Source organism: Phyllostomus hastatus, unplaced genomic scaffold, assembly GCF_019186645.2.
Source record: "Phyllostomus hastatus isolate PE091 unplaced genomic scaffold, TTU_PhHast_1.1 phas_scaffold_501, whole genome shotgun sequence".
In the NCBI taxonomy this organism is placed as follows: domain Eukaryota; kingdom Metazoa; phylum Chordata; class Mammalia; order Chiroptera; family Phyllostomidae; genus Phyllostomus; species Phyllostomus hastatus.
In genome coordinates, this window is record NW_025334033.1 from 3,254,498 (window position 1) to 3,267,340 (window position 12,843).

Below are 12,843 nucleotides of genomic sequence, written 5' to 3' on the forward strand. Positions count from 1 at the left end.
AGAAATAAGGCTGGAGATGTAGACAGAGGCCAGATCATAAAGTGCCTTGTAAAGCAGTTTCAGCATTTGGAACTCATCCTAATGGCAGTAGGAAAGATGGAATGTGAAGGAAAGCTGGCAAAGTTGCCTTTGTGGAGACCTGAAGACTGTCTGAGATATGCAAGATACGGAGCTTACATTAAACAACTCAGAAAAAAGCAAGATAGGCTGGAAAAGAAATTGGAGGCTCAGCTTATCTTTCAATGTGCCTGATGAAGGTTTTGTCCCTCAAGATGTTTCTCAGCGCAGGTACTCTATGAGGTATAGTTGTGGGGCTTGTCAAAAACTCTACTCAGTTGTGTCCCCGTTAAATATCTGGTGAGACTAGCCAAACAAAATTTTTACAAATATGCGAAGAATTCTCTCTCTCTCAATCTCTCTCTCTCTCTCTCTCTCTCTCTCTCTCTCTCTCTCTCTCACACACACACACACACACACACTTTAAGTTGCAGAGGAAGGTAGGTAAAGGCATAGAGAGGGTGGTTGTTCCTTCCATTGTAATGCTGACGTATCCAGCACCTTCCAATTCATACCCATTGACATACCCCAAACATGAGTTATCTAATTGTTACCATGTGCAATTCAAACCGGGACTTTCGATTTAAGTGCTTTCATGTGTTCCTCCTAAGCCTTTTTCCATGGACGTAGGGTGTCCAAGATCAGGACATACCTGACAATTTTCTCTTTGATTCATGAGGCAAAATAGAACCTAGCCCATGCCATAGCCAATCTAAATGCCCGTAAGACCAAAATGATATTGTGAAAGACACGAAAGCACTTCAAAGTCACCAGTCCAAATTGAAGAATAGCAGAGGAGCATTGGTACGATTTTTTATTCAAACATTCAATAAAAGATGCTTTGGAATTTCAACCGAAAGTGACAACTAGGGGTATAATGTACTTTTCTTTACTGTGTCTTTTAGGAAGCAGGAACAGAAAAGAGTGTCTTCCCCCTGCCTGAACCACAAGATTTTTTTCTGGCTTCCCAAGTCAAGTTTGAAGACCTTATAAAAGACTTGAGAAAACTGAAGAAGCAACTAGAAGGTAACAGGAACTGTTCCGTTATTATGATGATAGCTAAGATTTTTTAAAAAAATGATTTAAGAGAATTATTTATTGTCTGGCTCATGGAATGGAACCAGTGCAGCATTCAGTTTCGGCATTCTAAAGCCCTCGGGACACTTCTCGTCTCTGCACACTTTTTAGGGGCACTGCATTTCCATAGCCCTCTCTTACCAGTGTTAATTAGTACTTATTATACCTACATCTTGTTTCATCTACATTTGCCAACATACAGTAGATATAATTTTAATAATTATAATAGCACCAACCCTTTATTGAATGCTTACTGTTGTCTCATATAATCCTTATAACAATCCTAATAAGCAGGAACTATACTAACTCTCTTTTACAGATAAGAAAAATGAGGCTTGGATAAATTATGTTCACACAGCCAATGAGAAGTAGATTTACTAAGCACTAATCAGATCTATGTGATTAGAACTCGTGTATTTTCTAAACAAGTTTACAATGCTGTCTTTCTCCCTCCCTCCCTCCCTCTCTTGCTGTCTTTCTCTCTCTCTCCCTTTCTCTCTCTCACACACATACACACACACTCACACACATGTTCCTATAAATTTGGTTTACATATATATATGAGTCCAATAATGATGGCAAGACCATAGTAAATATTCTATTTTAGTTTAATTTACATTTTTAATTATTCAAAACAAAATACTGAAAGCCCCTTTTGGCTTTTTTTAAAAGGTGAAAATATGTCTCTCTTGGGCAGGAATTTTCCTTTGGCATTTCTAGAGCCTTGTGTTTTCACTGTGGAGACATCTCCTTGTCCAAGGATATAAATACTTGCGCTGGAGCTTGTATAACTCCAACTGAAGAGCTCTGCGGAGGATTTAGGCAGCGTGTTAATGTGGAAATGGAGCCCAGAGTGCCAAAAGGAGAGCTTGAGGAAATGAAGAGCTCGAACCAGGAATATTTTTACACTAAGACATAAAATAAACATTTAAAAAATGTTTATTGTGAAAGAGTGCTCAGAAACCTAAGTCTTAGACAGAGAACAGCTTGGAAATGGAAGGCAAGTGGGAAAGATCTGCTCCTAGTGGCAGAGAGAGCCATTTGTTTTTACTTTGGGCATAAAACTTGCTTAAATAAGGATAGTGGTTACAAGTGAATACTTTTACCTTGTAAATTATTTTTAAAGGAACATGCGGATTTTTTTCCCCTCCTGTTGATGTGGTTGAGAGCTCGAATTCAACCAAATGAGTGCTTTGTTCAGGAATGTGATACGTGAACTTGTGGTTATACTTTTCCCTTCCCTTAAAAAAACAAAACAGTTTTATCCTTGTCTAAGATGAGGAGCTTGATTCTCATCGTAATAAAGGGGAGGAAGCCATCACGTAGCAGTTTGTTTCTGTCTGTCTCCAATGGCAGAATCAGGGCGCAGGCCAGTCCTGGGAGTGGCTGCCTCAGGAGCAGTGGCAGGGAGGACCTGTGCCTGTTCCCTCCGTGGCCACCCTGAATGCTGGCCTTCATCTTGTGGCCCATGTGACACCCGGGGCCTGTCCTGTCATCTGGTCTTTTGAACAGAAACCTGATCCATGTGTGATCTTTCCTCTTTTCCTGCCTTCCTTCCAGGGACTGCCCCTTTCAGGCACCCTGGCTCAGCCACCGCCCTGTGACGCTCCTGTGTGTTTGACGATAAATCACAAAGGGGCCAGAAGAGTGAATTAGGAAGACAGTGGACAGGCAGGGGCTCCCCCAAAGCTCCCCACTTTTGGTATACGTTACTTTCTCTAGGGAGATCCCAGCTGTCATTCCAGATCTCTCAGTACTCAATTCACACTTTCCTCAACTTTAAGGAAATACCAAACTTCTGAAGTTGGAGGAGCTGCCGTAGGAAGGAAAACTGAGCGTCGCCTCAGTGATTTAACTGAAGGACACGAGGTACCATAAGGGTGATGGAGGAAACTAGGGCTCCTCACACTCATTGAATATTTAAACAAAAATGCCCTGCTAATCTTTAGAGATGCCAGTGCTTTCCACACATGAAAGGTACCTAGTAAATATTTAAAGAAAATACAGACCATTGGTTCTCTAATGAATTTCTTTTTCTTCTCAATGCCATCTGGCAAGATGGCCAGAGTCGTGGCGGTCCGTTTCATCTCACGTTCTTGTTCAGGCTGCACCTCCGTCTCCATAAGGCCTTGGTGTGAGCCTCGATTGGATGTTTAATTGAAGAGGACATAATTTTCACACATACAGCAAAGATTTGATGAGGCTTTGAGGTTTATTGTAGCCATTAAAATGTCGTGACTGCTGGCAAAACCCCAGAAAATGTCTAAAGCTAAACCAGATGTGATTAGTAAATTTCAAGTCGTCTCAGGCCCCAGTTCTCCCAGCAGCAGCCATGGCCCTTTAGAAGAAATTTGTGTGGAGTAGCATGAATCACACCTTAGCAATAGGGTGTGAATTAACTATGACTGTTGGTTCTACAACTGTCGCTGATATAATTAGATGTTGTCAATGGGCATCTTTCACAGAGACTAGAACTTTAAATAGCTCTTTTATGTAGGTAAAGCACAGCAAGGAATAGATGGTAATAGTATCAACTACAATTTATTACATGTATATAATAACAATGCATTATTATTATCTATCAGGTACTTTACATATACCACTTACTTTAATCCTTGCAATGCCCCTGTGAAGCAGATATTATTCCCAATCTCCCACAGGAAGAGGAAGCAGAAGTTCACTGTGCTCATGTAACTTGCTGAGTCACTTCACAGGCGATGCTGACCTAGCCGCATTTTAAAGCTTGATATGACTCTAAGCCATGTACTTGTGACATTCTGCCGGTGACCCAGAAGTTTCCATACCTCATCAGAGATCAAAACAGAAAGAGATATATCATCAAGGCATAAAGCCTCATAAAGATACAAACGACAGAGAGAGAATCACTGGAGTCTCTGAATGTGTGCATGAGTGCAAGTGTGCACACACACACCTGTACAACCATATGTGTGCACCCTTGGGTTGAGGAGAGGTAGAGAGAAGAATTACTGGAGAGATGGGTTATAAAAGTGAATAGACACAGTATTGCATAAGATTAAGACCTCAGGTTATGGAATCAGTTATGAATTTTTTACTGGTTTGGTGAAAGCAGGATCTTGCCAAGTAAGATAACCGTAGAGTATATTCATTTTCTCACCTATAAAATGGGACAGTTATAGTACCTGTGTCATGGGAGGTAATGAGTACATGGCCCCTTAGTAAGAAAAGCTTTGACAAAGCTTTGCAGTTGTATGTATGCACCTCCTACTGGAAAATGCACAGCTTCTAGAGTCAGGCCCACGTTCTTGAGAAGCCAGCTGGCTGTGTTTGTGGAAAATCTCCTTCCCAGAGCACTTGCGTGCTCTTCTCTACACTGTGGACACAGCCCCAAGTTCTTGGTGTTTGGGAACATGTTTCATATTGTGTTTACTGTTCTACATCCCTTAATGAGACAATAATTTTTATTTCCCTGGTAGTGTGATGTTATAAGTAATAGCTGGGGAAAAATCAAGCAAACAGTAGGAACAGTTGCTCTCTTTCTTATTTGTCAAACTTGCTGGCCAAAATTCTGAAGGTATTCTTACCAACGCATGGGTGGTAGGCAGACTAATATTGCAGGAGCTCCCGAAGATGTCCAAACTCAAATTCCTGGGGTCTGTGATGACTTTACCTTACATGGCAAAAAGGGACTTTGCCGACATTGAGATGGGGAGATTAGCCTGGACTATTCAAGTGGACCTAATCTAATCACATGAATCTTTAGCATGAATGTTTAAAAGCTGAGCACTTTCCTTGTCTGTGGTCAGCGGGAGGTAATACAGCAGAATGATCAGAGGGATGCAGTGTTGCTGGCTTTGAAGAGGGGGAACTGGGCAGTGACACGAAGAATGCAGGAAGCCCCTAAAACTGGGAAAGGCAAGGAACAGAGTCTCCCTGGAGCTCCAGAGGGCACGCAGCCCCATCCACACATGGACTTCATGTGAGGGGTCCCAGTGAGACCCCTGTCAGCCTCTAACATGTGAGGACTATAGGTAATATATGTGTGTAATTTTAAGACATGTAAGTCTGTAGTAATGTGTTATAGTAGCAACAGGAAACAAACACACCATGCATGTGTGTGTCTGATTGTGCCGGTTAATACCAGTCACAACATCCCACACTAGCCCCTCCACACCATTGCTGAGACCATAGATGTAGGGTTTCCCCAGTACTAGCCGTCATCAGTGTTGCATGAAATGTGAATTAGTGCTTTCTTAAAAAAAAAAAAAAAAAAAGGCCTCTAGTCCACTAGTCCAACAAACTTGAAAATGCTCCATCCTAAAATCTTATCATAGAGACTCACAGTGCACATCAGTTTATTAACTATTCTGGAAAGTTGCACAATAAAAAAAATTATTTAACCTTGTTTAAAGCAGCATTTCTTAAAACACGAAACGGTGGGTTTTTTTCTTTTTTAATTTCACTGAATACTTAGTAATATGAGGTAGAACATGTATTCCGTGAAACAGTTTAAGAGGCGATGTGGATTTTCCTATCTAGTCTTTGATATACAGACATAGCTGTTGCTACATTGGCACCACTGGACAACCAGAAGAGAGGCTGTGATGAACAGCCATAGCCTTTGCCCTTCAGTGCTGCTCTTGGTGCTCCCTGGCTCCACTGTCCTCACTCGGATTGTTATCCATGTAAACAGATAGAGTGGGTCACATCCTCTCTGGTGTCTTGATGCCTGAAAGCCAAAAGGAATAGCATTAGTGTTACTCGAAATTACTCTGGTGTCACCACTTCCAAATCCACATTGGTTTGACATCATCCTATAATAGTGCTTTATTATAAAAACTTCATTCTGGCTATGAAAGGTTACTTAATTTTTTTGTTGGAAGATGAGACAGGAACTCTTCAGATAGGTGTTGAAAAGCCAGTGTATTTTGAGAAGTTTAAGAAAAAACAAATTTTTCTTATTAGGGCAAGTTACTTAGTGTCCTTTATCATTAAGAATGGGCTATTTAATCAGCTATTTAAGAAATCTTGCCTTGAAAATGTTGTGTTCTTAGCCCTGTTATTACATGTATAAATTGGGAAAATGTAATTACTAGTTAACCCTCAGTGTAAGATACTCAAACTTGTTTGAGAATGTTGGCTGAGATGCAAGTTTGTGTATGTTTTAAGATAATTCCAATGATTTCATTTTCTCTAAATATCTAAGACTATATATTTGAACATGTCCTTTCTTTGTACCAGTTAGAAATATTTGGGAATACGATTATACATTTTTGGAAAGGCAACAGTGTCTATTGACTTTTTTGATGTGTTACCACTCAATACATGTTTATATGATAAATGTTTATCCTAAAATGTTAATTCCTTAAGCCTTCTTTAAATGAGATGCTGCATGAAGTACATAGTACAGGCATTCAATAAATGTTAAATTTTTCTTTCTAAGTTTGAATAGTAGTAATAGTCCTAAACTAACTTTACACCAAAGTACATCCATCACATCTGTAGGCATTTTCAGTCCTGATGTCCTTATTTTATGGAGTGACCAGATCAACCCCCAAACATTCAGATGAACCTTTGTTTTGTATAACACTAGTTAGTCCCTGAATGTTCTATTCAAAATTTAAATTATAAGAGGATGTAAATTCATACATACATGAAAGTAACAGTTCAAAAAAGGGGATTTTCACGGGGTGGGGGGATGGTGCTGGTAGATTTTCCAAACTATAGACAGTGTGTCTTCCAGATAAAGATTGAGTGCATCCATTTAGCTCCACTCCCTTCTAAAGTCTCACCAAAGAAATTAACATGTTATTTAGACTTGTACAGTCAGTACCAATACAATCAGTTAACAGAGTGGGAATTAGAGAGGAACTGCACACCTGCACATGAAAAATATAGAATGAGAACAGTTTTACATTTCTCGTGGTCCTTGGCAAAGACTGGTGTAGTGGCAATAGTTTGACTATTTAGATACAGATATGAAATTTTTGCAATTAAAATTAAGGTTAAAAAACATAAATTGTAACCTACTCTCTATTATAGGTAGGTAGATTAATGAAGTTAAAAATTAGCCATAATTTCCTAGAAGTTAATATATTACTTTTAATATTAATCATGATGAGTATACTGTTTACAGGTTGGAAAACCTTTCCTGTTTGAAACTACATGGTAAGCATTACACTACCTACTGTCACTCCTGAAAGGTGGAAACAATCCTCTTCTTTTCCATTTAGCTCACTTAGGTATCTGGGCAAATGCATTGCTGAGATAACATTAGTGAGGTGCCGAGGGGAGAGCTGTGTGGAGTGGGGTTTGAGATGCGGAGCACTGATGGCTCCTGGAAGGGATGCTGCCTGCAGAAGAGTTGGTATCCCCCGAGGTGGAGGAAGGCAGGAGGGGTAGTTAGCAGAACCTGCACTTCATCTTGCCTTTGATTGCTTTTGCTTTTTTAATTTTGAATCGGGATATGTGTAGTGTCCTGCCTTTCTCCCATTACTGCAGTTAATCAAGGCTTGACTGTGAGAAAGGAGAAGAAATGCTAATAATTGGTGTTATTGACCTGCTAATGGGTATCCGAGTTTGTGTCATTGAGGATGGGGGAAGGATCCTGTCCGAGCTCCACTGTCTAGTTCTTCAGTGCAAGTTTGGCTCCATCTTTTCTGCAGCTCTGTTGGCTCCTCAGCCAGGAACCTATGTATCCGTCCAACACTTGAACACTTGAAGGGGTGTGGCCTTTGGCCAGTTAACTCAGTCAGTGCTGTTGGACCCCAAACAGAATTTTTTAAAAATGATTACCTATTGATATTATCTCAGGAAGCAAAGCAATTAAAGGAAGTCTGTAATGGCTGTCCCTTTGACTTTGCAATAGACATAGTCAGGGTGGGGTTTGGGGCTGTGATGGAGCATCCCCCCCCCCCACCCCCGTGCATGTGACATGGGGGCACACTCAGGGCTGACAGATTTATTAAATAAAATGTAGGAGGCCCTAATGAATCTGAATTTCACACAAACAAGATTTTTTGAGTATGTATATGTCTCAAATATTGCATGGGACACACTTATACTAAGAGAAAATATTTCTTGCTTATCTCAAATTTAAATTTAACTTAGTCACCTGCCTTTTATCTGGTATATCTGTCCAGAATTTCAAAGCAATAATAAAACCTAGTAAAAGTTGGTTCACATTTTATTACCATTGTGCCCTGGCAATTCTAAAGAATCTCAGTGTTAAAATCATCCTCCCTGCAAGGGTGGACAGTGGACACAGCCACCCAACTAAATGTGTTCAAGGGTATAAGAACATATGTGTTCATGTCCATGTCCACCAACACTAACAACAGCAGTTACCATTTGATGAGCGATTACTACATGCCAGAAAATTTGCTTACATCATTTCTCTTTGTTAAAATTACTTCAAAGTAAGTACTACCTGCATTTTCATAGGGAGGAAGTTGAAGCAACTTTGCTACTAAGGACAAAGTTGAGATTTGAAACAGGTTTATCTGATTACAAATCTTACACTCTACTGTATCATACTTTATCTTTTACTATTTGTAGGCCCACCCCTCAGGCACTAACAACAGGATCTAGAAAAATAAAGCTTGGAGAATAAGCTACACTTAGTTCTCTAGTTCATCTTCTAAAGGGGCTACAGATAACAATTAAATTGAAGGTAGTCTTTTTCTTCTCTCCACCCATAACCACTCAACTAATCTACCTGTTCTAATCTCTATTGTCCTCTGACCTACTGATCAATCTCTTTTGGTCACTCCAACATACTCTCTTCAGTGCTCCCTCTCTCTCTCTCTCTCTCTCTCTCTCTCTCTCTCTGATGATTACCTTGCCTATGTTTTGTTCTTCCATCACCCAGAAGATAAGCAAATTAGTCTGATGTGGTTAGCCAGACAAAGAACAAAGTACTGCAGGGCTACTCCAAGGCAACCCACATGGTTTCGACTTGTTATCTCTTCCATTTGAGGAAATTGCATGTAATGGGCTTCTGACACAGATGAGAAGGTATGGGAACATTCCAAGACTTGTCAAGTCATACAACAGAGCAGACTATTGCTTCTATGCTTGGGGCCAGCCCTGACTTGCAGGATGAATGGCTTCTACCACCTAGCATTATCAGATGGCTTTCTCTCAATGAGAGTATGCACCTTTCAAGAGAAAAAGAAAAGAGTAAAACTAGATCTCATCATGAAAGTGAATATTTTCTTTAATTACTCATTTGAGCATTGTCCAAAAGCAGTATGGCTTTAGTAAGGGGGAGGAAAACTTTGGAAAACTTTTGGAGAACATCTGAGAAACGATGGCCAACTGAACACTCCTTTAGATTGCACAGTCATATGGGATTTCAGTTTCTGTCTGAAAATTAATAAAACTACTAGTAAATAAAATAGTAAATAGTTAATAAAATTAATAGTAAAGAGAGTTGTTTAAAGGCATAAACTCAAGAACACAGAATGAGAGAGTAAACCTAACCACAACATTTCTGAAGTTCAAAAAGTAGATGGACAACTGATAAATGAATTAGCCAAACAAGAAAGCTGAATTCTAATCCAGGAGTGGAGAAAGGTAAGAAGCAATCCAATTTTTGCCACAAGATTCATACACACCAGAAAGTCACACATAATTTTTTACACATACATATATAAACATTATATAAATTCATATGTAAATAAGTCAATGAAATCATTCAAGAAAATGACAGATACACGCTCCTAATTTTAAAAGGCCCATAGAGATTCCCGCACAATGGAATAAAACAGATCCATACTGTGAATCGAGCATTTCAGAATACTCAGCACAAAAAAAGAAAAGCTTACACACTTCTAAAAAGAAAGAGGTTAGGGATGAGCAAACAAATTACGCACAGAAAACCAGGAAGCAGAACGGCTTCAGACTTTTCAACAGCAACATTAGAAGCTAGAAATTGATCAGAATTCTGAGGGAAAACTATTCCTATTGCAGAATCTTATATCCACCAAATCATCAAATAGGAAGCAGAATACAAGTGTTTCCAAACATGTAATTCCTCAGTAATCTTATCTCCCATACAGCCATTCTCAAGATGCTACCAGAGAGTGCTTTATCACAAAATGGGGAGACAAGGTGACAGGAAGTAACAAATCCAGTGGGCAAGGGAGGGGAAGGGCTGCTCCTCAGGCAGGGAGCGCAGGATGACAGCGAGCACGCAGAGCAAACATTCCAGATGAGGTTAGGTCCAAATAATCATGGAGATGATTCGTGAGGAATATGCAGTCTGGTGTATCTGGATGTTTTGACAGGACTTACACAACTAGTAACAAGTTTGGAGTTCATTTAGTGATAAGCATATAGAAAGCAGAGCAAATTATAAAAAACACTTATTTTGCGGATGAGGCAGTTTGGGCAGCAAAGTTTTTAAAAAAGGTTAATTAACCAGAATTTACATATGTCAGCTGGGACTGGGAGTTGTTTTTGCAAAGTCATAAAAATGTCAACACTGGATATTAGTGTAAAAGTCACAGTGGTGCTATATTGGGAGGAGGTTCGTGTGGTGGGTGTGGGGGGAGATCAGGAACTTCTCTTTGCAGCATGCATGGAGTTCATTTATTTATTTTTTAACTATGTGCATGTGTAACTTTAATAAATATATCAAAAAAGCCCCACAGCATTTGCAATAATTTAGGTAAATTTCAACAGTGGAGGCTGGTATGTAGAAAGGAGTACCAGCCTGGGATGTAGGAGATGCAGTTTAAAATTCTAGTTCTGCCTGTTACTAACAGCATGATAAGCCATGCAGCTCTGACAAATCACTTCATCTTGGTGAATCTCAGCTGAAAAATATGGAACCGATCATCCTACCCCCTGCCCAACTCAGAGGGATGTTGGAAGGGTCAGAGGAACAGATGGATGAGGAAGTGCTTGTGAAGATGAGGGAGGTGTTGCTTAATCTCATTCAGAGCCATGAAGTTTGCTCAGTGTGTGCGTATCGGTGCGTCCTAGGAGGGAGAGGGGAAACTGACCCGTTAGGGCAGGACTGGCTAGTTTATCACCTTTTAGGAAGCTCCAGAAGACACGCCTTGAGTGATTATTGACCGTAGCTAACTTATTAGCTCTTCCCTCCTCCACAGCCCGTTTGTCCACTGCAGTCGTGTGCTAAGCCTGAACTCTGGTACGGACTGGATACATTAGCCAGAGTCCTGACCGTGTTGCCATGGTGTTGAAAATATTTAGTTTTACAAGCAAAGTTTTAGAAATAATAAAAAAACTTTGATATGATTTATTTTTGTAAAATGACTTCAATAAAACAGACATAGGGAACTGGGGTAAGAATTTCAGAAAAGCAGTGGGTGTAAAATGTTGATTAGCATGGTGACTTTTGATGCAAAGCATTCAATTAAGTGCGACATGATGGGTAAAGGTCACACATTTCCCAAATGGAATGCCTTCAAAGACAAGCTGTACAGAACGGAGAGGGGATAGGGAAACTGAAACCTGATTCACCCATTTAATTAATGGAAGAAGTTTGTGTTTTCCTTTGAAGCCATGATTGTGACATCTCTAGGTGGGAAGGATGAGTTATGGTTCACTTTATTTCTACCCTTTATTTATAAATGAACATAGCAAGTAGAATTTATTTTGGGTTGTTTTATTTCCGACAAGAAACATAAAATATTGAAATAAAGCTACTGTCGTGGCAAAGTCTGAGTCACAAGCCCTGAATTCAGATTTGTGTCTCACAACCCAATAGTGTCATCCCCCACATCTCCGTATCCTTGTGTGCAGAGGAGAGCATCCCCGCCCACCTCACTGATTATTTGAGTGGGGGATTGTATGAAGGACCCCCTTTTGCAGAGTATAAGTAAAAGTAAAATACTTATCCCTGACTCCCTTTGTGCCCTTATATCTGACATCCAGTCCATGAGCAAACCCTGTTGACTGCCTTCAAAATATGCCTTGAATCAGTTTATTGCTTTCTATCCCCACACCAGGGCCATAGCACCAGGTTCCTAATAGGTATCCCTGCATCCACTCCTGCCTTCCCTTTAAATAAATCTCCATCACCCATGACAGGTCAGGCCACTTTGTTGTTTCATATTCATTGCTCTTGGGATAAAATCCAACTTCAGAACTTGTAGCTATGCCTTCCAAGTTTCTACACGATTTGCCCACTTCTCCCTTTCCTGTTTCATCTCATGGAACCCCAGCACCACCTGCACACTAGACTCCAGCCTCAAGGGGGCCTTCTTTGGGTTCCAACCCGGTGAGCTTGTTTGTGCTGCAGGAGCTTTGCGGCAGCTGTTCCCTCTGCCTAGCTTGTCCTTCCTGTTGATATCCCTGTGCCCCGGCCCTTCCGTAACCACCCAGACTTTAGCAGCTACTCTGAATAGTCTCTCTCTCTTAGAGTCCACAGTTTTGATACTGCTATTATTTTCTATTTATTTATTTGTAAATTTTATCTCCCTCCCCTCTCCAACGAGGCAACAATCTAATGACCCTTTTAGTGTTTATATGCAATGTGTTGGTAAGTACCTGCCACATAGTTGCTGTTCAACCAATATTTTCTTATGGGCAAAGATATCAAATGAGCATAAATAGGTAGAAGGTTCAGGAAGACAAGATTTAAAGCTGCCCAAAGGAAGCACTGATGGTTTTGAGAAGTGGTGGGTTCCTCACCCACTCGTGCTTAGAAGACTATGTTGTGGTAGATGGCCAGGACAGGTAACATTAGAAAGGGTAGTT

At 40.3% G+C, this 12,843-nt stretch overlaps 1 protein-coding gene across 3 annotated transcripts in view; it reads left to right on the forward strand.

Moving 5' to 3' along the window:
* Positions 1 to 12,843, forward strand: part of FMN1 (formin 1) — a 355,246-nt gene that overhangs the window by 235,346 nt on the left and 107,057 nt on the right. For all 3 annotated transcript variants that reach the window (XM_045823499.1, XM_045823500.1, XM_045823501.1), the window contains one exon: positions 963 to 1,083. In XM_045823499.1, coding sequence (XP_045679455.1) covers positions 963 to 1,083 — 121 coding nt within the window. The remainder of the gene's footprint in view (positions 1 to 962; positions 1,084 to 12,843) is intronic.